Consider the following 26329-nt stretch of genomic DNA (forward strand, 5'->3'; position numbering starts at 1 on the left):
ATATCTTGCAAAACAAGGCACGCCTCAATAAATTCAAGAAGACTGAAATCACATCCAGCATCTTTTCCAACCATAATGCTCTGAAACTGGAAATCAACTACAAGAAAAAAGCTGGGAAAGTGACAAATATGTGGAGACTAAACAATGTGCTACTGAACAATGAAAGGATCACTGAAGAAACTAAAGGAGAAATCAAAAAATATTTGGAGACAAAAGAAAATGAAAATACACCATACCAACTCATAAGGGATACAGCAAAGGCATCCTAAGAGGGAAATTCATAGCAATACAGGCTCATCTGAACAAACAAGAAAAATCTCAAATAAGCAATCTTAAACTACACCTAACAGAATCAAAAAAAGAACAAACAAAGCCCAAAGTCAGCAGAAGGAGGGAAATAATTAGAGCAGAAATAAATGTAATTGCAACAAAAAAACAGTAGAAAGGAGGAGACGTCACCAAGATGACGGCATGAGTAGTCTTCTTTGTCTCTCCCCCTTCAAATCTACAACTAATTGGACATTCATCGGTTAACAAAGGATATCCATATAGCATCTCAGGACACCTGAGAGACCCGTGCTGCTATACATCAGAAAGCGGACGGAGTTCCCCCTGGGAGGAGGTGGAGATAGGTGAAAACTCTCCGACCCCCGACCCCTGGACAGCCTAGTACCTGCAAGCGGCTTTCTCTCAGTGGATTCCCCCATAATATCTCCATGCACCAAGGGCAGGAGTGTGTGCACACCAGCAGAGCGATGATGGAAACAGGTGACTACAGCCCTACCTAAGACCCCCACAATTACACCTAAGCCCAGGGGGAAACTCCAGGGTCCCACACTGGCGGCAGGGAAAGCCTCTACTTGCCATTAGCGGAGAGGCCCCATGCAGCATTCAGAACGCCGGGAGGCTTCCGAGGAGGAGGCTCTCGGGCAGGGCAGCAGCCCGTCAGCTGCTGCTGGACTCACAGACTCTGGCTGTCCCCCAGACAGGGCAAGGGGCTCCCGGAGATCCCGTGGGAGTGGATTGGGGTGGGGTGGAGTTCCAGTGGCCCGGCGCCGTGGCCCGGGGGAACCTCCAGGGTCCCGCAACAGCAGCAAGAAAAGCCTCTACTCGCCATTAGCAGAGAGGCCCTGCCCAGCATCAAGAACTCGGGGAGGCTCCCAAAGAGGCAGCAGCCCGCCAGCCAACACTGGGCTCATGGACTCCGGCTGTGTCCCAGAGAGGGCAAGAGGCACTCAGAGATCCTGTGGGTGTGGTCAGGGGCTGGGTGGAGCTCCAGCGGCCAAGCTCTGCAGCCCTGGGGGGTACAGTCCCACAGCAGCCTCAGCAAAAGCCTCTGCACAGCACTAGTGGAGAGGCCCAGTCTGGCAATCACAAGGCTGGAAAGCCCTGGGGCAAAAGTAGCATAGCTACGTGAGCTAACCACAGACTGCAGAAGATACCCATAGATCTGCTGTGACCTATAGTGGACAAGTGAGGTTTTGTGGGGTCTGACAGTGACAGAGCTGCGAATATAGGTGATCCTGCTCCTGGCCGCTGGGAAAGCCCATAACACTGCTGCAGACCCCAAGGAGGGAGCACGTCTAGGTGGTCTGCAATAATATAGGCACCAGAACCCTGAAGCCCCCTTGCGATTGCCCCCACAGCTGACGAGTGACCCCACAAGACCACTGTGACTACAAGGAGGGGCCCAGGTCCAGTTAGGAACAGCTGACAGGGTTCCTGGTCAGTGCAGTCTAAACAGCTGCTCCCCCCCCACACACCAGTAGAAACAAGTGGAAGCAGTAACTAAGCTCTATCTCTATGCAGAGGCACAAATCCACGCCATTAAGCAGTATGAAAAATATATTAAATCTCCAGAACAGAAGGAAAATGACAAGTACCCAAAAAACAATCCCGAAGACAATGAAATCTATAACCTAAATGACAATGAATTCAAAACAGCCATTATTAAAAACACTCAACGAGTTAAAAGAGAATACAGATAGACAACTCAACGAGTTCAGGAGCTATGTCACAAAAGAGCTTGATACTATAAAGAAGAACCAATCAGAAATACTGGAGATGAAGAACACAATGGAGGAGATTAAGAAAAATCTGGACTCTCTAAACAGTAGGGTCGATAATATGGAGGACAGAATTAGCAATATAGAAATGCTGCAGGCAGAAGAGGAGAGAGAACTAAGACTAAAAAGAAATGAAGAAACTCTCTGAGAATTATCCAACTTAATTAGGAGATGCAACACAAGGATTATAGGCATGCCAGAGGGAAAAGAGAAGGAGAAAGGAGCAGAAAGCCTGTTCAAAGGAATAATGGCTGAGAACTTTCCAAACCTGGGGAGACAGATGGAACTTCATGTGACAGAAGCCAATAGATCTCCAAACTTTATCAATGTAAGAAGACCAACCCCAAGGCATGTAGTAGTGAAGCTAGCAAAAGTCAACGACAAAGAGAAAATATTAAGGGCAGTCAAGCAGAAGAAAATAACCTACAAAGGAACCCCCACAAGGCTATCAGCAGATTTCTCAGCAGATACCTTACAGGCTAGGAGAGAGTGGAACGATATATTCAAAACTCTGAAGGACAAACACCTGCAGCCAAGAATACTCTACCTAGCAAAAATATCCTTCAAATACGATGGAGAAATAAAAAATTTCCCAGACAAACAAAAGTTAAGGGAGTTCATTGCCACAACAGATCCTCTTTAAGCAATGCTCAGGAAGACCCTCATACCTGAAAAATCAAAAAAAGGAAAGGGGTTACAAAACCCAGAGCAAAGGAGAAGGACAATAACAGAAAGTAGGAGCTCTCCATCAGAACAGGTTAGCAAAAGTTAAATAAAACATTAAAGATAAAAGGAAGGGAAAAACCAAGAATAAATATAACTCTGTCATTTTAACCACAAACTCACAACACAAGAAAGAAGGGGGGAAAAAATGTAACAATAACAACCTAGAAGGGGAAGAGAAAGGCGATGGAACATTTTAATTCAAGGAAATAAGAGGCTATCAGAAAATGGACTATCTCATCTATGAGATGTTTTATACAAACCACCTGGTAGCCACCAAACAAATAACAAGAATAAACACACAAATTACAAATAAGAAGAAAGCCAATACAGAAATTTACCTATCTCAATTAGTAATCCAAAAATCATGGGACAAGAAACAAAGGAAATGCAAGAGAAGCAGAAAACAAGTGATAAAATGGCAGCGGTAGGCCCCCACATTTCAATAATCACTCTAAATGTAAATGGATTAAACTCTCCAATCAAAAGACACAGAGTGACAGGATGGATCAAAGAACAAGACCCAACAATATGCTGCCTCCAGGAAACACACCTCAGCCCCAAATACAAACACAGACTCAGAGTGAAGGGATGGAAAACAATACTCCAAGCTAATAATGAACAAAAGAAAGCAGGTGTCGCCATACTTATGTCAGACAAAGCAGACTTCAAAGCAAAACAGATAAAGAAAGACAAAGAGGGGTAGTATATAATGATAAAAGGGACACTCCACCAAGATGACATAACACTTATAAATATATACGCACCCAACACAGGAGCACCAAAATGTGTAGAGCAACTCTTAACAGAACTAAAAGGAGACATCAACAACAAAACAATAATAGTAGGGGACCTCAACACCCCATTAACACCAATGGATAGATCATCCAGACAGAAAATCAACATGGAAATTATAGAATTAAATGAAAAATTAGACCAGATGGACTTAATAGATATATACAGAACACTTCATCCAAAAACAGCAGGTTACACATTCTTCTCAAGTGCGCATGGAACGTTCTCAAGGATAGACCATATCTTGGGAAACAAAGCAAGCATCAATAAATACAAGAGGGTTGAAATAATATCGAGCATCTTTTCTGATCATAACGCTACGAAACTAGAAATCAACTATAAGAATAAGCTGGAAAAGGGGCAAAAATGTAGAGACTAAACAACATGCTACTGAATAAACAATGGATTACTGAAGAAATCAAATATTATCGGGAGACAAATGAAAATGAAAACACTCCATACCAACTCATTTGGGATGCAGCAAAAGTAGTCGTAAGAGGGAAATTCATTGCAATACAGTCTCACCTCAATAAACAAGAAAAATCTCACATAAGCAACCTCAAATGACACCTAACAGAATTAGAAAAAGAAGAACAAAGCCCAAAGTCAGTAGAAGGAGGGAAATAATAAAAATTAGAGCAGACATAAATGATAGTGAAACAAAAAAGACAGTAGAAAGGACCAATGAAACAAAGAGTTGGTTCTTCGAAAAAAGTAACAAAATCAACAAACCCTTAGCCACACTCACTAAAAAGAAAAGAGAGAAGTCTCAAATAAATAAAATTAGAAATGAGAGAGGAGAAATCACAACGGATACCAAAGAAATGCAAGGGATCATAAGAGAATACTATGAAAAACTATATGCCAACAAATTGAACAACCCAGAAGAAATGGATAAATTCCTAGACTCTTACAACCTCTCCAAACTGAATCAGGAAGAAATAGAGAATCTGAATACACCAATCACAAGTAAAGAAATAGAAACAGTAATCAAAAACCTGCCCAAAAATAAAAGTCCAGGACGAGACGGCTTCTCTGGAGAATTCTACCAAACATTCAAAGAAGATTTAATACCTATCCTTCTCAAACTATTCCAGAAAATTGAGGAAGATGGAATACTCCATAACACATTCTAGGAAGCCAACATCACTTGGATCCCCAAACCTGACATGGACAGCACAAAGAAGGAAAAGTACAGGCCAATATCACTGATGAACATAGATGCAAAAATCCTTAACAAAATTCTGGCAAACCGAACACAGCAATACATCAAAAAGATTATACACCATGATCAAGCAGGATTTATACCAGGGACGCAGGCATGGTTCAACATCCGCAAGTCAATCAACGTGATACACTACATTAACAAAATGAGAAACAAAAAACACATGATCATTTCAATAGATGCAGAGAAAGCATTCAACAAGAACCAACAACCATTTATGATAAAAACCCTCAATAAAATGGGTATAGCAGGAAAGTACCTCAACATAATAAAGGCCATATATGACAAACCCACAGCCAACATCAAACTCAATGGACAAAAAACTGAAAGCCATCCCTCTGAGAACAAGAACAATAGAAGTGTGCCCACTTTCACCACTCCTATTCAACGTAGGACTGGAGGTGTTGGCCAGAGCAATTCGGCAGGAAAAAGAAATAAAAGGAATCCAAATAGGCAACGAAGAAGTCAAACTCTCGCTGTTTGCAGACGACATGATCTTATATATAGAAAACCCCAAAGAATCCATTGGAAAACTATTAGAAACAATCAACAGCTACAACAAAGTTGCAGGGTATAAAATCAACATACATAAATCAGTAGCATTTCTGTATGCTAACAATGAACTAAGAGAAAAAGATCACAGGAACTCAATCACATTCACGGTAGCAACAAAAAGAATAAAATACCTTGGGATAAATTTAACCAAGAAAGTGAAAGATCTATACAATGAAAACTACAAGACTTTCTTGAAAGAAATTCATGACGACATACAGAGATGGAAAGACATTCCATGCACATGCATTGGAAGAATTAACATAGTTAAAATGTCCACACTACCTAAAGCAATCTACAGATTCAATGCAATCCCAATCAGAATCCCAATGACATTCTTTACAGAAATTGAACAAAGAATTCTAAAATTCAAATGGGGCAACAAAAGACCCCGAATTTCTAAAGCAATCCTGAGAAAGAAGAACAAACCTGGAGGCATCACAATCCCTGACTTCAAAACATACTACAAAGCTACAGTAATCAAAACAGCATGGTACTGGTACAAAAACAGGTGCACAGATCAATGGAACAGAATTGAAAGCCCTGAAATAAAACCACACATCTATGGACAGCTTATCTTTGACAAAGGAGCTGAGGGCATACAATGGAGAAAAAAAAGTCTCTTCAACAAATGGTGCTGGGAAAACTGGACAGCCACATGTAAAAGAATGAAAATTGACCATTCTTTTTCACCATTCACAAAAATAAACTCAAAATGGATCAAAGACCTAAAGATTAGGCCTGAAACAATAAGTCTTCTAGAAGAGAATATAGGCAGTACACTCTTTGACACCAGTTTCAAAAGAATCTTTTCGGACACTATAACTCCTCAGACGAGGGAAACAATAGAAAGAATAAACAAATGGGACTTCATCAGACTAAAGAGCTTCTTCAAGGCAAGGGAAAACAGGATTGAAACCAAAAAACAGCCCACTAATTGGGAAAAAATATTTACAAGTTATTTATCCAACAAAGGGTTAATCTCCATAATATATAAAGAACTCACACAGCTCAACAACAAAAAATCAAACCCCCCGATCAAAAAATGGGCAGGGGACATGAACAGACATTTCTCCAAACAAGATATACAGATGGCCAATAGAGACATGAAAAGATGCTCATCATCACTAATCATCAGGGAAATGCAAATCAAAACTACACTAACTTATCACCTTACACCTGTTAGAATGGCAAAAACATCCAAAACCAAGACTGACAAATGTTGGACAGGTTGTGGAGAAAAAGGAACCCTCATACACTGGTGGTGGGAATGTAAACGGGTGCAGCCACTATGGAAAATGGCATGGAGATTTCTCAAAAAGTTAAAAATAGAAATACCTTATGACCCAGGCATCCCACTACTGGGTATCTAGCCTAAGAACCCAAAATCAGCAATTCCAAGAGTCTCATGCACCCTTATGTTCATCACAGCATTATTTACAATAGCCAAGACGTGGAACCAACCTAAGTGCCCAGGAACTGATGATCGGATAAATAAGATATGGTATATATATATACAATGGAATATTACTCAGCCATAAAAAAGACAAAATTGTCCCATTCACAACAACATGGATGGACCCTGAGGGTATTATGTTAAGTGAAATAAGCCAGACAGAGAAAGATGAACTCTGTATGACTCCAGTCATAGGTGGAAGTTAACATATAGACAAAGAGAATTGATTGGTGGTTACCAGGGGAAAAGGGAGGTGGGGGGAGGGCACAAAGGGTGAAGTGGTGTACCTACAACATGACTAACAATAATGTACAACTGAAATTTCACAAGGTTGTAAACTATCATAATCTTAATAAAACAAAAAAACAGTAGAAAGGATCAATGAAACAAACAGCTGGTTCTTTGAGAAGATAAACAAAACTAAATGCTTAGCCAGACTCACTAAGGAAAAGAGAGAGAAGGCTCAAATAAATAAAATTAGAAAGGAAGGGAGAAATTACAATGGATTCCACAGAAATAAAAAGGATTATAAGAGAATATGATGAAAAACTGTACGTCAAAAAAATTGGACAATGTAGAAGAAATGGATAAATTCTTAGACTCATACAACCTCCCAAAACTGAATCAAGAAGAAACAGAATCTGAATAGACCAATCAAATGTAAAGAGATTGAAACAGTAATTAAAAACATCCCAAAAAACAAAAGTTCAGGACCAGAGGGATTCTCTGGAGAATTCTACCAAACATTCAAAGAAGATTAAATACCTATCCTCAAACTATTCTAAAAAATTGAGGAAGACAAAATACTTCCTAACACATTCTACAAGGCCAAAATCACCCTGATACCAAAGCCAAACAAGGATAACACAAAGAAGGAAAATTATAGGCCAATATCACTGATGAACACACATGCAAAAATACTCAACAAAATATTGGCAAACCGAACAGAGCAATACATAAAAAAATCATACACCATGATCAAGTGGGATTTATACCAGGGACACGGGGATGGCATATCAATGTGATACACCATATTAACAAAATGAGGAATAAAAACCACATTATCATCTCAATAGATGCAGAGAAAGCATTTGACAAGATCCAACATCTATTTATGATAAAAACTCCCAATAAAATGGGTATGGAAAGAAAGTACCTCAAAATAATAAAGGCCATATATGACAAACAGCCAATGTCATACTCAATAGGGAAAAAGTGATAGCCATCCCTCTGAGAACAGGAAGAAGACTATGGTAACCACTCTTGCCACTCTTACTCAAGGTAGTCCTAGAAGTTTTGGACAGAGCAATTAGGCAATAAAAAGAAAGCAAAGGAATCCAAATAGGCAATGAATTACTGAAACTCACTGTCTGCAGACAACTTGATTTTATACATAGAAAAACCTAAAGAATCCATCAGAAAATTACTAGAAATAATCAACTACAGCAAAGTTGCAGGATACAAAATCAACTTACAAAAACCAGTTGCATACTCTAACAATGAACTAACAGAAAGAGAACTCAAGAATACAATCCCAGGGGCCAGCCCTGTGGGTGACTTCGGCAGCCCAGGGTTCCACAGGTTCAGATCCTGGGCGCGGACATGGCACCACTCATCAAGGCATGCTAAGGCGGCGTCTCACGTGCCACAACCAAAAGGACCTACAACTAGAATACACAACTATGTACTGGGGGGGCTTTGGGGAGAAGAATCAGAATAAAAAAAAAAAAAAAGGAATACAATCCCATTTACAACCTCAACAAAAATAATAAAATATCTAGGAATAAATTTGACCAGGGAAGTGAAAGACCTATACAATGAAAACTATAAAACATTATTGAAAGAAATGAATGATGACAAAAAGAAATGGAAATATATTCCATGGACGTGGATTGGAAGAATAAACATAGTTAAAATGTCCATACTACCTAAAGCAATCTACGGATTCAATGCAATTCTAATCAGAATCCCAATGACATTCTTCACAGAAATAGAAAAAAGAATCCTAAAATTCATATGGGGCAACAAAAGACCCTGAATAACTAAAGTAATCCTGAGAAAAAAGAGCAAAGCTGAAGGCATCACAATCCCTGACTTCAAAATATACTACAAAGCCATAGTAATGTAAACAGCATGGTACTGGTATAAAAACAGGCGGACAGATCCTTGGAACAGAATGGAAAGCCCAGAAATAAAACCATTTATCTACGGACAGCTAATCTTCAACAAAGGAGCTAAGAACATACGATAGAGAAAGGAAAGTCTCTTCAATAAATGGTTTTGGGAAAACTGGATAGCCACATGCAAAAGAATGAAAGCAGACCATCATCTTTTACCACACACAAAAATAAACTCAAAGTGGATCAAAGACTTGAAGGTAAGACCTGAAACCATAAAACTCCCAAAAGAAAATACAGGCAGTACACTCTGACATGGGTCTTAGAAGGATCTTTTCGAATATCATGTCTACTCGGACAAGGGAAACAAAAGAAAAAATAAACAAGTGGGACTTCATCATACGAAAGAGCTCTGGAAGGCAAAGGAAACATGGATCAAAAGGAAGAGACAAGGTACCAACTGGGAGAAAATATTTGCAAATCATATATCCGACAAGCAGTTAATCTTCCTAATACATAAAGAACTCACACGACTGAACAGTAAAAAAAAAAAATCCCATCAAAAAATGGGTGGAGGATATGAATAGACATTTTTCCAAAGAAGATACACAGATGGCCAACAGACATATGAAAAGATGTTCAACATCACTAATCATCAGGGAAATGCAAATCAAGCCTATACTAAGATATCACCTTACACCCGTTAAAATGGCAATAATCACCAAGACAAAAAATAACAAATGTTGGAGAGGTTGTGAAGAAAAGGGAATCCTCATACACTGCTGGTGGGAATGCAAAGTGGTGAAGCCACTGTGGAAAACAGTATTCAGATTTCTCAAAAAACTAAAAATAGAAATACTATATGACCCAGCTATCCCACTACTGAGTATCTATCCAAAGAACATGAAATCAACAATTCATATAGACTTATGCACCCCTTTGTTCACTGCAGTAATATCCACAATAGCCAAGATGTGGACGCAACCCAAGTGCCCACCAACTGATGACTGGATAAAGATGATGTGGTGTACATACACAATGGAATACTACTCAGCCATAAAAAAGACAAAATCATCCCATCCACAACAACATGGATAAGTGAAATAAGCCAGACAAAGACAAACAGTATGATTTCACTCATCTGTGAACAAAGAGAACAGTTTAGTGGTTACCAGTGGGGCTAGGTACAAGGAGTGAAGGGGCACATTTATATGGTGACTGAAAATAATAATATACAACTAAAATTTCACAATGTTATAAACTATTATGACCTCAATTAAAAAAAAAGTTTCCTTTTTCTTTCAGTTTTCTGCTGGTTATCTAATATAGATAAAGAAGTGAAACCTGTTGTCTAGAACAGGGGTCATGGTCTAATGATCCATGGACTGTCTTTGTATGGTCTATGAGCTAAGAATGGTTTCAAATTTTTTTTTTTTTGTAAAAAAGAAGAATTTGCAACAGAGAGCTTTTCTGGCCCATGAGCCTAAACTATTTATTACCAGGCCCTTTACAGAAAAGTTTGCTGACCCTAAATCTAGAAACCACTTTGTACCAAGTTTTTCAGTGATATAGCTTTCCCACTAATAAAAAAAGCTCTCTCAATAGGGACTTAAACTTCTAAAGTGGTCTAATAAATAGTTCTAAATGCTTCCAGCTCTTACACACCTACCTCGGATAGGACCCAATGCTGCATCTTTTGCCAAAGCTGTTAGATCACTTCCTGAGTACCCATCTGTCATTCTGAGAATGGAAAGGAAAAGAGAACAAATTATTTTCATCTTTGCAGACTTAAAATCTCTATGTAATAAGAAATAAAACCTGGTTTGCCTCTGTCATGAAGCAAACAGCGATGTGACTTGATTTTAAGGGCGCAGAAAGGCCTACTTACTAAGAACAAACCACACAGTCTACTGCTGGCTCCTTATAATGTCTCAAATTTTCATCATTAGGACCATTCCTTTATATTACAGAATACTGTAGCTCCAGAGGCTCCCTTAAATTGCAAAAATGTCCCCGGAAGGGTAACATCTATAAACCATTGCTGGCCAACTGATATACAACCATAATTACTTCTCCATAAGTTAACAATTCTTTATCTTGACAAAGATCACTGCCTTGTTGGAATGAGGGCCAGTCAAGGTAGATTCCCTTAAATCGCAGGACAGACAGGGTGAAGGAAGGGTCTGGGGTAGAAGACACTGGCAAAAAGAGGCACACCTGAATGGGATGCCACAGTGGAGAATCCTGGGCAGCCAAGAGCTTATCAAAGGGAACTAAGAACTAGGGGGGCAAAGGGGAAGAGGAAAATAAAACAGGAAAAACAAAGCACTTACTTATCATGTACTATGTTAAATAACTACAGAGATGAAACATTATTAGCTGAACTCTTTACTGGAATAACAGAAAAGAACCACAATATTTCCAAGTATTGAATTTATTCTTTTTTCATAGATATATGGGAACTCAGAGATTTTACTAAAATTACTAGCTATTTACATACTTGCTGAATATTTTTAATTATGAGAGTTTTCAGTGACTAAAATTCACAAGCGCATCTCCCATATTTAGTTTCTACTTAAGTACAATGCTCATTAAAAAAGTTGAAAAGACAAAAGTTAAAAAAATTATGTGTAATGCAGAAGAACAATTTTATATGAAAGTATCTATGTTGATGTGGGCAGATACGTTTTAAATTTTTAAAATTACTTTAATACCATGAATTTTAATAAATTCATAAAAAGAATATAGTACCATCATTAAACACTTATGTCATGTCTTGCAGAGGATCTAGAAACTGAAATTTAGGTACTATATACAAGAATAAGAGATAAGAAAGAAGGTAAAGGAAGTGGAAAAGGAGACAACAAGAAATTCTCTGATAAATGAATTATGCATTTCATACTTGAGCTTACTTTAAATAAAACAGAAAAAGAACTCTTCGAAAAGAAAAAAAGGCTCTAAGACAGAACCAATCACTCACCTAGCAAGTTGTGCTAGTTCTTTTTGGGTCAATGGGCTTCCTTGTTTACCTAACAGATTTTTAAGTAAAAGTAGTCGTGTCTGAAAAGAAATAATAAAGAATTATCACTCCTAAGAATTAGCTTAACAAAATATCCAGGAACCAGGTTCAAATCCTGACTCTCATTTACAAGCTGAATGATCTTACACAAATCACTCTACTTCTTAGAGCCTCACTCATGTCTGTTAAATGGAGTTAAAACTACCACTTTTTGAGAGTTCCTGAGAGAATTAAAGATAATTCAAATAAAGCACTAAGGAAACAGCAGTTATTACCAAGGATGTTAACGGCCTGAGCTAGACAACTATCATTTTTTAAAAACAGTTTTATAAATGTATCAATTCATATAACATGAATCTCACCCACTGTAAGTATATAAACTCAGTGGATTTTAATAAATTTAGAGTTGTGCAACCATTATCATAATCCAGTTTTAGAACATTTCTACCACCCCAAAAAATTCATTCATGCCTGTCTGCAGTTAATCTCCACTCCCACCCCTACTCTTAGCAAACCACAATCTGCTTTATGTTTCTAGAAATTTGTCTTTTCTGGACATTTTATATAAATAGACTCATACGATATGTTATCTTTGCATCTGGGGTCTTTCATTTAGTATAACGTTTTTGAGATTTTTCCATATTACAGCATAAGTATCTCATTCCTTTTTTTGCTAAGTAGTATTCCATTAAATGGATATACCATATTTGTTTATCCATTCACCAAATGATGAACATTTTAGATTGTTTGCAGTTCTTGGCTATTATTTATAATGCTGCTATAAAAATTCTTGTACATGACTTTGTATAGACAAGTTTTCATTTTTCTTGGGTAGATTCTTAGGAATGGAATTGTTGTGTCTTACAGTAAGTCTATGTTTCTATCTTTTTAAGAAATTGCCAAACTGTTTTCCAACGTGCCTGCACCACGGATTGGAAGACTCAATATTGTCAAGATAGTAGTTCTTGTTTCTGCCTAAAAAAAAATTCAATCATACAATACATACCTCCTCATTTGGCAAAGATACATATACCCGTTTGATGAAACGCCTAAAAAAAAGGATTTAAGCAATTTCAGAAATACAGTTTTGAATTTAAAGGTAACTCAGTTCAAGTAGCAAATGACAAGAAAAAAGCTTTAAGTATAATGCTCAAGGCATTTGGACGTATTTTAGTCGTCATCAATGTGAAAAGTTATTTTCAGAGTTACTCCTTTAAAACTCTCTAGTTAATATTCAAAAATCCTTAATTCAATATAGTCAGAATTAAATTAACCATTTATGTATGTGTATGTTTTTAACAGCAATAACATTTTAAAACAAAACAAAATATCTGGTATAAGAAGTGAAATAAAGAGATCTCAACTGTCTTCTTAAAACTGAAAATAACTAAAACAAACAAGGATAACAAACAGAAAAATAAACTCCACCATCAAGAAACTAGGTAACATTTATGAAACTAAAATGTATGAAGAAGGGGTTCCTGGGGTAGTGAAATTACACTGACAAAGGAGGATACACACAGGATCTACCAATGCAAATTCTAGATACCGCAGTCAGAGTACAGAGTTTTCCAAAGGAAACCAAGAGAGCACACTCTGAGGGGTAATAAAACCAAGCTCCCCATATTTAAACAAGCATGTGAGGACTGGCTCTGTAGATCATGCGAACCCTAGAGAGTAGAGAGGAAATGGCAAGGAAGAAGAGGCTGAACAACAAACTCAAAGACACATCATCTTTGTAAGAAGACATCAGTCAGTCTAGCAAGATGACAAGCTGTCTTGTAGTGACTAATCCTTTTTAGTTTAAGAAGACTAAATCAACCCCATCTCTTACTTACACACAATACCCTTGTTTATCAGGTAGGGCTTTATTGTGAGTCAGGAACATTGCCTGTTAGTCCAGTCCAGGACATTCAAAGGACAACTCAAGATACATGCTCAGTATCTCACTTTTCCAGCTCTTCTCGTACAATATCCCTCTAAAACTAAGTTTTCCAAGAAAACTCCCCTTATTCAAATAAAAATAATAAGCAAAACAGACAAAAGCACACAGATGATTAAAAAGAGGGAAAAGAATACAATAATATAAAATAAAATGAAGAACATGCACAAGAAGATTTTGCCATAGGGCAAATTAAAATTGTGACCATATTATCTTTCCATGAAATAAAATAATTTAATGAAAAAAGAGTCTTCTATGAAACAAGAGCTCGATCAGATATAAAGGCTCAAGGCAATGAGATATGAAGGCTCAAGGAAATCAGACAATTGAAGAAGATGAAAAATGGGATTGTGAGATCAGGAAAGCAATGAAAAAGAAAAAGAATACCACCACAAAGGTTACAAAAGTAACAGCAGAAAGGAGATTAGAAACTAACCCAGTTAGTAACAACAACAAACTTGGGAAAACAGACAAAACAAAGCAAAAAAGACCTAAGAGTTAAAAAGGATTAGAAAGAAAATTTTACAGATATGAAAGAAAAAAAGATGCCACATAATATGTAGATTGTATACGGAAGAAACAGCAGAAAAATTAGGAAAAAAAAATCAAAGATCATATTCAAAATAAATTTCCCAAAACAATGGAGGTTCCAAACTATCAAACAAACATCAAATTCAAGGAAAAATAAACACGGTTCAATCAACATATTTTTCAAAAAACTAGATTTCAATGGTTGAAAATTGTATCCAGTAAAGAAAAAAAAATCAAGTTAATTCATAAATGTGTATAAAAGCAGACTGGCTTCAGGCTTTGACACTGTAACATCCAATCTTAGAAACAATGAAGCAATGTTATAAATTCCTCAGGAAAAGAAAGCAAGGCCCAAGAATTTTATGCTGAGTCAAACTGTCCTCCTAGGAGGAAGAGAACAAATTTGTTCAAACACACAGGAACAGAGAACACGTTCCCATGAATCCTGCTTGTATCAGCTTCTCATGGAGCCCAGTAAAAGAGGGTAAAAATCAATTTTGGAGTTTGAAGATAATTTAATCCAACCCAGAAGAAATAAGCAATTTGCCGTTTGCATAAAGTGAAGACTGGTTATCCTGATATCATGCTGGCCTTGTCCTCAAAATCATTAGTTGAGAACAAGAGGCCAGAGGATGGATATAGGAAGGAAAATAATGAATTTAGTCTTTGAACTGAGAGTGAAGGAAAAAAGAAATATTGAGATGAACACGAGTAAATGTATCTGTAATAAATGTGTGTGTTTCTACGTAAGTCGCCCTACCTGAGAACAGCCTCATCAAGCTCTTGCGGCCTGTTAGTTGCACCCATTACAAGTACTCTGTCATCTCCAGCAGACTGTACCTATAAGCCAAAAAATTTTTTCAATACTTTTAGATAAAGTAATAACAAAGAAAAACAATAAAGATATCTGTATTTCTAATTTGAGTCATTTAACAGGAAAACATATACACTAAAATTCTACCACATTAAAAATATCATAACACTTACACCATCAAATTCTATTAGAAATTCAGTTTTTAGACGTCTACTAGCATCATGTTCTCCTTCTCTTCTTTCACACAAAAGGCTATCAACTTCATCTAGAGGAAATACAAGGATAAGACTAATTAAAAGCCAAGCTATGTGAGTTATCTGAGATTAGTCTAATTTACTACTTAAGTTATTAATATAGTGGGTCCTACTCTCTAACTCTGTGCTTCTTTAAAATTCTTTCCTTCTGAATGATATTTCCTAACATACCTCTCATATTTGGAGAGGGAAATTTCTTAAACGTTCCGTTAACTTAGTTGCAACACATGTTCTTACCTATAAAAATTATAGAAGGTTGAAGTTCTCGAGCCACAGCAAAAAGAGCTCTCACTAATTTCTCTCCTTCTCCCACCTAAAACAAGTCATTATACATTGTTATACACATAAAATGCAACATTATTCTATCTTGTAAAATCTAGAACCCAGGAATTTCCTTTCTTTGCAACAAGCAAAGACTTGGTTTAAGGAATTGGCAGGGGAAGGTTATTGAATTGTCCCTTATCATTTTAGTGTATGTACTACCGAAGTGAGCATATCTTATAACTTTAGAAAACAGACTATATTTATTATTTAATATAGTCTGGTAAGTACTTTAAAAACTAAAATATATCTCTGTTTTGCTTCACCCTGCATTCCTAAGACTTGAGACTAGATTAGCTACTAGTCAGGGCTATAACTAATGAAAAGAGGGAAGACTACGGGAGAGAAAGAGACACAGCACATATTCCTTAATCCCTAGGTTGCAGGGTATATTTATAGAAGCAGATAAGTTGGAAAGTGCTCTCCTAAACAAAACTTGCTCTATTAAGAACACCTTGAAATCTCATTCTCACAATATCACTGTCAATCAATATTAAAATTTTTATAGGTAGCCTAGAGGTCTATGAACACCCCCTGAGATATTCCCAGAGTCTGAGACACTATACTAAAATCCTTCTATGCTCCAAAGCATCTAATAAAAGGTTTAGGAGGTTTGGGGTAATCTACTGTAAAAAGTCTTCTGTCCTCTAGGTCACATCTATTCTTTTTATTGAAAATTTCATTAAAAAGAAAAGAATAACCTCAGATTTAGAATCATCAAAACAAATATTCCCAGAGCTGAAAGGAACCACAAGAGATGACCTCTTACGACATCAACACTTTATAGATGAAGTAAGGCCTAAAGGAGATACTTTTCAAGGCCAGCTCAGCATGTAAAAGTTAGGTTGGAATCCCTATCTCTTAACTTCCAAGACAGTATTTTCCATTATATTATGTGAACAAAATGTGGGTAAACCTACTCTAATAACAATTTTACTTATAACATTTCATATAGGAAGCAAAATGTGACTAGGCAAAGGGGTATCATATGTTACTTTTAACAACTTCACAAAATTGATCTTGGACTTTCAGCCTCCCAAACTGTGAGACAACAAATTTCTGCTCTTTAAGCCAGTCAGTTTCTGGTGCTTTGTTACACAGCCCCAGCAAACTAATGGTCTTCAACAGCAGAATTCTAGTTTTTAAAGAGCCTAACAAATACACATAACTTTCTGCTTTGAAGAGTGATATTCATCATGTCTAAATAGATATAAAACTCACAGAAAAACATTTTTGTATAATGTTATTACCATTTATACTTAACACAGTAATATTCAGACAGTAACCATAAAATATGACATTACTGGAAAAAGAACACTCACATATTTTGAAGTTAAACTTGCAGCACTTATATTAAAGAAGGTTGCATTAGATTCTGCAGCTACTGCTTTAGCCTTTAAAAATCACAAGGGCAAATATTATATTAGTTCAATGTCTTGCTTTATAAACCACATTTGATCATTTTAAGTACTAGAAAAGACTTTCTAAAAATGTTAATATATGACACAATTCCTAGTATGTGGCAACCAATGTGTTCCTTCTCAGCAAAGAGGAAAAGTTCTAGAAGAGTTGTGCTTCCTTCCACTCTCCTTTTTTCTAAGAGAGAATGGATAGAGAGAGGTTAAAAAAACAGAAGAGGGTTATTCTCTTCCACTTGTAGAAAGATAACGGGTTAGAGAAAGATAAGCAGCTAAGGAAAACAGTTAGCCTCTTGCCCTCTTTACTTTTTCCCTCTAGAACAGCTGTGCAGGGGAAAGAGGTATCCAGAACCTCGTAAAAACTTCTGGCAGGGCTGGCCCCTTGGGCATGTGGTTAAGTTTGCGCACTCTGCTTTGGCAGCCCAGGGTTTTGGTGGTTCAGATCCTGGGCTCAGACATGGCACTGCTCACGAGGCCATGCTGAGGCAGCGTCCCACATGCCACAACCAGAGGTACTCACAACTAGAATATACAACTATGTACTGGGGGGCTTTGGGGAGAAAAATAAAATTAAAAAAAAGAAGAAGAAGATCGGCAACAGTTGTTAGCTCAGGCGCCAATCTTTAAAAAAAACTTCTGGCAAAAGAATATTGAAAAAAATTTGTTTCATACTGATTATTTAAATAAGGCTGCTAAGATAGTAAAAAATCAAAGGTTAGGAAGATACCTCTTCAAAGGTAAAAATTTTAGTATTTAACTTAGGAAAATAATGAAAATTACACTGTCAAATTTAACCAGCCCAAATCATACCATTGAGGATAACATATATGGTTTTCCATCTACTTCATCACTGAAAAGTAGTTAAAAACTTTAGAGAAATATAGCAAAAAGCAAATCATAAATAATAGACTCAGGGACCATATAAAGTTTCTTTTTTCCATATTATTATCTCTAATATCTCAATAGAACATTCAAATTTAAAAAGAATTCTTACCAGCATTGTTTTCCCATTTCCAGGTGGACCAAAGAGTAACAAACCTCTGGCAGGAGCTCTAAGCCCTGTGAACAACTTAAAAAATATATACTTTAGTTCACAATTATGATTCTGAAGACAACTTTTTCCAGACATTTTAAGCATTATTTGTCACCTAAAAAGCACCATTTTTCAGTAGCATCCTCCCAAACAGAGCTGCTCAGAGCTCTAAAGAGAACGCATAATAAAATTAACATAACTATTAAAAATAGAAGACAAAATCCTCATGGATCAAAATGAAAGCAGACTGGTTAACTAAGACATATTGAACACAGGTATGCCTCTCTACTTACTTTAGAAATCTCACCAAAATAATAGTAAATGAACAAAAAAGAGTAAATCTTCAAACCATAAAGACTAAGAAAGGAGACAACAGAGGATACAATAAATTTTTGTAGATGGAGAACTGATAAAGTGTGGTAAACTACTTAGCAGAGCTGAGGGAGCTAAAACCTAAGTGCCTGCTTGTGAAGGGACACCCAGATACTAGGAGTAAGGTGGTGTGAGGGAAAAAACCCTGGAAAAGCTCAGGAACTGGAGCATCAGGTACCAGAGAAAGCAGCAGTAAGGTACGCAGCCAGAAAAAGAGGACTTGACTGAAAGCGTGCACAGTAGTCCCCTGCTTATCTGTGGTTTCACATTCCACGGTTTCAGTTGCCCACGATCAACTGGGGTCCAAAAATACTAAACGGAAAATTCCAGAAATAAACAATTCATAAGTTTTGAATTGCACACTGTTGTGAGTAGCGTGATGAAATCTCGAACCGTCCACTCGGGACGTGAATCATCCCTTTGTCCAGTGTATCCACACTGTACACGCTACCTGCCTAACAGTCACTTAGTAGTCCTCTCGGTTATCAGATCAACTGCCCCATTATCGCAGTAGTTGTGTTCAAGAAATCCCTATTTTACTTAATAATGGCCCCAAAGTGCAAAAGTAGTGATGGTGGCAATTCGGATATGCCAAAGAGAAACTGTAAAGTGATTCATTTAAGTGAAAAGGTGAAAGTTCTTGACTAGATAGGGAAAAGAAAAAAATCATATGCTGAGGTTGCTAAGATCTATGGTAACTTTTATTACAGTATATTGTTATAATTATTCTATTTTATTATCATTGTTCTTAATCTTTTACTGTGCCTAGTTTACAAATTAAACTTTATCATAGGTATGTATGTATTTAAAAAACATAGTATATATAGGGTTCCGCACTATCTGCAGTTTCGGGGGTCTTGGAACATATCTTCCATGGACAAGGGGGGATTACTGAAGAGGAACAACTAAACCCATGTTCCTGCCCCCACCAAGAGCACTCAGGCAAGTACTCCTCTTCCACAACCAAAAGAGGCAGACATTTTATTCTCTAGAGAAATTAAACCAGAGGCTCCAGACTCAGGGACACCAGGCATGGCAGGAGGCAAGGGAGAAGCACCAGAATGATAAGACTTACTTAATAGTGAAAGTCTATGTACTTTTAAGCTGAATCATATAAAGTGGCTGATATTCAACTTTTAAAAAAATATTTTACTGTTTTGAGTGGTTTTAGGTCTATAGAAAATTGAATGGAAAGTACAGAGAGTTCCCATATAACTCCTCACCTCCCCAATTTCCCCTATTATTAACATCTTGCATTAGTATGGTACATTTACTACAACCAATGAACCAAATGGATACATTATTATTAAAGTCTACAGTTTACATTAAGGTTCACTATTTGTGTCATGCATCTACCATTAAAGTACCATACAGAATAGTCTCACTGCCCTAAAAAATCCCCTGTGCTCCATCTATTCATCCCTTCCTCCCTTCCCATGCATCCCTAGCAACCATTGATCTTTTTACTGTCTCCATAGTTTTGCCATTCCAGAATGCCATATAGTTGGAATTGTACAGTATTAGCCTTTTTATTTACTTTTCTTGAGGAAGATTCACCTTGAGCTAACATCCGCTGCCAATCTTCCTCTCTTTTTTTTATTTGTATCCGAGCTGCCACCACAGCATGGCCACTGACAGATGAGCAGTGTAGGTCCCCACCTATAAACGGAACCCCAGGCCACTGAAGCGGAGCGCACTGAACTTAACCACTAGGCCACTGAGGCTGCCCTGTTTCAGCCTTTTTAGATTAGCTTCTTTGATTTAGCAATGTGCACTTAAGGTTCTTCTATGTATTTTCACAGCTTGATAGCTCATTTCTTTTTAGTGCTAAATAGTATTTCATTACACGGATATACCACAGTTTGTTTATCCATTTACCACCTATTGAAGGACATCTTGGCTGCTTTCAAGTTTTGGCAATTACAAATAAAGCAGCTATAAACATTCATGTGCAGGTTTTTGTGTGGATATTAAGTTTTTGATTCACCTGGATAAATATTAAGGAGCATGATTGCTGGATAGCATGGTTAAGAGTATGTTTAGTTTTGTAAGAGTGTGTCAAAATGTCTTCCAAAGTGGCTGTACCATTTTGCCTTCCCAACCAGCAGTGAATGAGAGTTCCTGCTGCTTTACATCCTCATCAGCATTTGCTGCTGTCAGTGTTTTGAATTTTAGCCATCCTAATAAGTATGTAGTGATATCATACTGTTGTTTAGCTCGCAATTCCCTAATGATGAACGATATTGAGCATTTCTTCATATGCCTGTTTGACATCTGTATCTCTTCTTTGGTAAAGTGTCTGTTCAGATCTTTTACCCATGTTTTAGTTGGGTTGTTTGTTTTCCTCTTGTCGAGTTTTAAGAGTTCTTTGTATATTTTAGATACCAGTCCTTTATTATATGTTTTACAAAAATTTTGTCCCAGTCTGTGGCTTGTCTTTTCATTCTTTTAACAACGTCTTTTAGAGAGAAGTTTTTAATTTTAATGAACTTCAACTTACTAATTTTTTTATTTCAAGGATCACCAATAAGTTCTTGTCAAACCAAAGATCGCCTAGACTTTCTCCTATGTTATCTTCTGGAGTTTTACAGTTTAGTTTGCCTTTTATACTTAGGCCTGTGACCAACTTTGAATTAATTTTTATGAAAAGTGTGAAGTATGTGTCTAGATTCTTTTTTTCTTTTTTCTTTTTTGCTGAGGAAGATTTGCCCTGAGCTAACATCTGTAGCCAATCTTCCTCTATTTTGTATGTGAGCCACTGCCACAATGATGAGTGGTGTAGGTCCACACCCAGAAACCCAACCCAGGCTGCTGAAGCAGAGCACACTGAACTTAACCACTAAGCACCAGGGCTGGCCCTAGTTACAGTTTTTTGCATGTGGATATCCAGTTGTTCCAGCACCATTTGTGGAAAAGGCTATCCTTTCTCCACCAAATTGCCTTTGCTCCTTTGTCAAAGATCAGTTGACTACATTTGCATGGGTCTGTTACTGGGCTCTCTATTCTGTTCTATTGATCTATTTGTCTTTTATGATGCTGTCGCCAATGACACACTGTCCTGATTATTGTAGCACTTCTTCATTTTTAAATATTTTTCTAGCTTTATTGAGAGATATAATTGACATAACATTATGTAAGTTGAAGGTGTACAATGTGATGACTGACACACACGTATATTACAAAATGTCTACCACAATAAGGTTAGTTAACACATGCTTCACCTCACACAATCACCATTTTGTTGTTGTTATGGTGAGAACATTAAAGCTCTACTCTCATAGCAATATACAATACAGTATGTTACAATACAGTATTGTTAACTATAGTCACCATTCTATACATTAGATCCCCAGACCTTACTCAACTTAAAACTGAAAGTTTGTACCCTTTGACCAACATCTCATTTCCCCCACCCCTCAGCCCTTGGCAATCATCATTCTATTCTGTTTCTATAAGTTCCATGCTTTTAGATTCCACATATAAGGAAGATTTGCCCATACAGTATTTGTTTCTCTGACTTATTTCACTTAGCATAATGCTCTCAAGGTCCACCCATATTGTTGCAAATGGAAGGATTTCCTTCCTTTTTATGACTAAATAATCTTCCATTATATTTATCTATTCATCTATCTATCAATGAACACTTAAGATGTCTGCATGTCTGGCCTATTGTGAATAATGCTGCAGGATCACTGTAGCTTTATAGTAGGCCTTGAATGAAGGTAGTGACAGCTCTCCTACTTTGTTCTTCTCCTTCCTTGGCTCATCTGAGTCTTTTGTCTCTCCATATAAACTTTAGAATCAATCTGTCAATATCCACAAGATAACTGAGTGGAGTCTTGCCTGAGATTGTGTTAAATCTCTATACTTTGATAATATTGAGTCTTCCTACCCATTTATGTGGAGTGTCTCTCCATTTACCTAGATCTTTGATTTCTTTCATCAGTTTTATAGTTTTCCTTATGTAGATGTTGTATGATATATTTTGTTAGATTTATACCTAAGTATTTTTTGGTGTTAATGTAAATGGTATTGTGTTTTTAATTTCAAATTCCAATTGTTGGGGCTGGCTCTGTGGCTAAGTGGTTAAGTTTGTGTGCTCCGCTTCAGTGACCCAGGGTTTCACTGGTTCAGATCCTGGGCACGGACCGACGACCACTCATCAAGCCATGCTAAGGCGGCGTCCTACACAGCAGAACAACAAGGAAATACAACTAGAATATACAACTATGTACTGGGGGGCTTTGGGGAGAAGAAAAAAAATTCCAATTGTTCATTGCTGGTATTTAAGGAAGCAAGTAACTTTTGTATATTAACTTTGTATCCTGCAACTCTGCTACAATCACTTATTAGTTCTGGGGGATTTTATTTTTAATTTTTGGGCTTTTTTTTTTACACTGACAATCACATCATCTGTAAACAAAGGTATTCAACTATTTTTGACCTATCAAAACAGTAACGTCATTGGTTTGATCTGATAGAAAACTAGGTCATTTCTCCCACCCCTCTTCTAGAACACCAATAGTCAAGATTATATTCTCTAAAACAGTGACCAGAAAATTCTTTTCTAAAGAATCTGAATAACCCCTAAAACAAAGAGCTACAGCTACAGTCATTTGGAGAAACCAAATAAACAGCAGACTTACTGCTTGATCATTCCATGATCATCAAGTTCCTACTAGTCAACAAGCTCTACATATCTGTATAGAGTTGCTAATCAACATTTTTATTGTTTATCTCTAGCATGAATGGAAAACCACGATAATCAGATATTTGAGAGAAGCTTCCAATATAAAAGAGTTAAAAGTGGGGCGGGCTCTGTGGCCGAGTGGTTTAGTTCACGCACTCTGCTATGGCGGCCCAGGGTTTCTCTAGTTCGGATCCTGGACGCGGACATGGCACCACTTATCAGGCCACATTGAGGTGGCGTCCCATGTACTACAACTAGAAGGATCCACAACTAAAATATACAACTATATACTGGGGTGATTTGGGGAGAAAAAGCAGAAAGAAAAAAAAAAAGAAGATTGGCAACAGTTGTTAGTTAGCTCAGGTGCCAACCTTTAAAAAAAAAAAGAGTTAAAAGAAAAAAAAGAAGAAACAAAGAATGTAGTAAAAAAGACTTCACGGAAGCTATAATTAATACTCTTAGAAACATAAAGGAAGAGACTGCATCTATGAAACAAGAATAGGAAGCAAAGAAAAGGATCAAAGGACTAGGAAGAGTTCTCAGAAGCTAAGATATATTATCCGAAATTTCAGGGAAATAGTTGGAAAATAAATTTGATGAAATCTCCCAGCAAGCACAACAAAGGACAAAGAAACGAAGACCAAAGAGAAAAGAAAAAATTTAGAAGACCAATTCAGTAGGGTTTAATAACTATCTTAAAATTTTTTTAGAAACATGAAACAAAGATAGTAATGGGAAACAAAGAATTCTAGAACCTTTTTCAGAACTGGAGGATATTCAAAAAGGCACCCACTAAGAAAAAAAATGAGAAAAAGAAAATGCATCAAGTAAATCATAAAATATCAGAACAGCAAGGATAAAGAGAAGATCCCCAAAACTTTGAGAAATAAAAATAAGTCCATCGCTTTTCTGATTCTTGATCCTTTGTAACTAATACAAAGCAACACTGGAAGATAGAATACAACAGATGATGATTTTAAAATGCTAAGGGAAAATAATTTCCAACCTAAATGTTGACATCCAATCAAATTATCAACAGGGGAAGATGGTAAAATATATATATTTTGAGATATGTGAAATCTCAAAAAATTGCCTCACATGACCCTTTTTCAGGAACTTACTGGAGGATGGATGATATCAAAATGAGAAAATAAACTGTGAAAGTAGAAAATACAGAATCCAAAAACACCCAAGAGATCCAACATAGTAGAAAGACAAAGGAAAGTCCCATGATGATGGTGAAGAGAGATTACAAAATGGCTTTAAAACTGGCATAGAGAGCAACTGGTCTTGAATGGAATAGAGGAAGGCAATTCTAGAAAAGGGGTTCTAAGAAAAAAGAAATGAGCTAAACAGATTTTTGGATTGGTTTGACCATGTGGAAAATTGGACTGAAATGGTGGAGGAAAAATTATCATTTGCTAAGTTGAAAACTAAGCAAATAACCCCCCCCCCCCGCCCCCAACACACACACAAGTATCTACTCTGCGGGGGGGGAAGCTATACAAGAAAAAAATAACATAGTACTCTACTTGACTTGGTAGTGAATAATATTGATAAGCACTGAATATTGATTTAACTTACAGCTGTGATATAACTATACTGGGAGTATGGGGTAGGGAATGTGTGGTATAATGGAGCTAAGGGTTCATCAAGTTAATAGATAATAAATTAAAAAAATAAAGAATTAGTTTTATAGGATTATTACTCAAAAATAATAAAGTTCTAAAGTGAAAAGTGGAAAAATGTGTTCTCTAAAGGTATGGGGTAAAGCAAAAGCTGACTTCTAGCACGGTCCAAATATTTCCTTAGTAACTACCTTCACAATTTTCTTTTTTTTTTTTTTTAAGGAAGATTAGCCCTGAGCTAATATCCACCACCAATCCTCCTCTTTTTCCTCAAGAAGATTGGCCCTGAGCTAACGTCCGTGCCCATCTTCCACTATTTTATATGTGGGACACCTGCCACAGCATGGCTTGATGAGTGATGCATAGGTCCGCATCCAGGATCTGAACTGGTGAACCCCGGGCTGCCAAAGGGGAACAGGTGAACTTAACTGCTACCCTGCCTTCACAATTTTAGGTATGTTTCTCTACCCTAAAAAGAATGGGACTTAATAAATACTAAAACCTACACTTAATTATTAGGTGGCAGCTATAGCATTGAGGAGGCAGTTCTATTCTTAGGAATCTTATTTTTTATTTCATTTCCTAGTTCTATTACTTAACTATAACCTTGAGCAGGTAATTTTAGCTCTTGGGACTAGTTTCTTCTCTTTTCCTGAAGAAGATTAGCCCTGAGTTAACATCTGTGCCAATCTTCCTCTATTTTATATGTGGGTCACCACCACAGCATGGCTGACAAGTGGTGGAGACCCATGCCTAGGATTCGAACCTGCGAACCTGGGCCACCAAAGTGGAGAGCACTGAACTTCACCACCAGTAGGCCACAAGGCCAGTCCCAGGACTTTCTTTATCAATGGACTAAATGACTGTTAAGATCTTTTTCAGGTCTACAATTGTGTGAATCCTTTCAGTAAGCATTTTTTGTCAATACTCAGTCTACTGCATTTACTACTCTTCTATAACTCCAGCAAAAAGTTAGCCCACTATATAAGCTACAATATGTTTACCCAAATGTGGCCTGAAGTGGTACAACAGATAAATCTGGTTCATGTAAGGACAAATGCTTTCTATTTTAATAATTCTCTAATTATTTTATTGTGTACTAGTAAAAGTTCAATCAGTATAACAAACCAGTGATTTCATGTACATAGCTACTTAGAATAAGTAAGAAGTAATATAAAGAAAGCAAGCAAACAAAAAATATTCAGTAAGTTCCAGTACAGTTGCCATAAAACATCTATTTCCACTAGATTTTGTAAATGGGTTGATAAGCCTTGAAGGTTCAGGGAGAAGAGAAATAAGTGATCCAGAAGTGGATTCTCAGATTTATTTTTTGCAACATTATCAGAACAGCATCAAATATATAAACTGTGAAT

At 37.0% G+C, this 26329-nt stretch overlaps 1 protein-coding gene across 4 annotated transcripts in view; it reads right to left on the reverse strand.

Moving 5' to 3' along the window:
• Positions 1-26329, reverse strand: part of SPAST (spastin) — a 78665-nt gene that overhangs the window by 18567 nt on the left and 33769 nt on the right. For all 4 annotated transcript variants that reach the window (XM_046662962.1, XM_046662960.1, XM_046662961.1 and 1 more), the window contains 8 exons: positions 18228-18302; positions 17138-17209; positions 15732-15807; positions 15414-15505; positions 15187-15266; positions 12960-13002; positions 11915-11994; positions 10604-10674 (listed from right to left, as the gene is read on the reverse strand). In XM_046662962.1, coding sequence (XP_046518918.1) covers positions 10604-10674; positions 11915-11994; positions 12960-13002; positions 15187-15266; positions 15414-15505; positions 15732-15807; positions 17138-17209; positions 18228-18302 — 589 coding nt within the window. The remainder of the gene's footprint in view (positions 1-10603; positions 10675-11914; positions 11995-12959; positions 13003-15186; positions 15267-15413; positions 15506-15731; positions 15808-17137; positions 17210-18227; positions 18303-26329) is intronic.

The sequence above is a fragment of the Equus quagga genome, chromosome 5 (genome assembly GCF_021613505.1).
Source record: "Equus quagga isolate Etosha38 chromosome 5, UCLA_HA_Equagga_1.0, whole genome shotgun sequence".
In the NCBI taxonomy this organism is placed as follows: domain Eukaryota; kingdom Metazoa; phylum Chordata; class Mammalia; order Perissodactyla; family Equidae; genus Equus; species Equus quagga.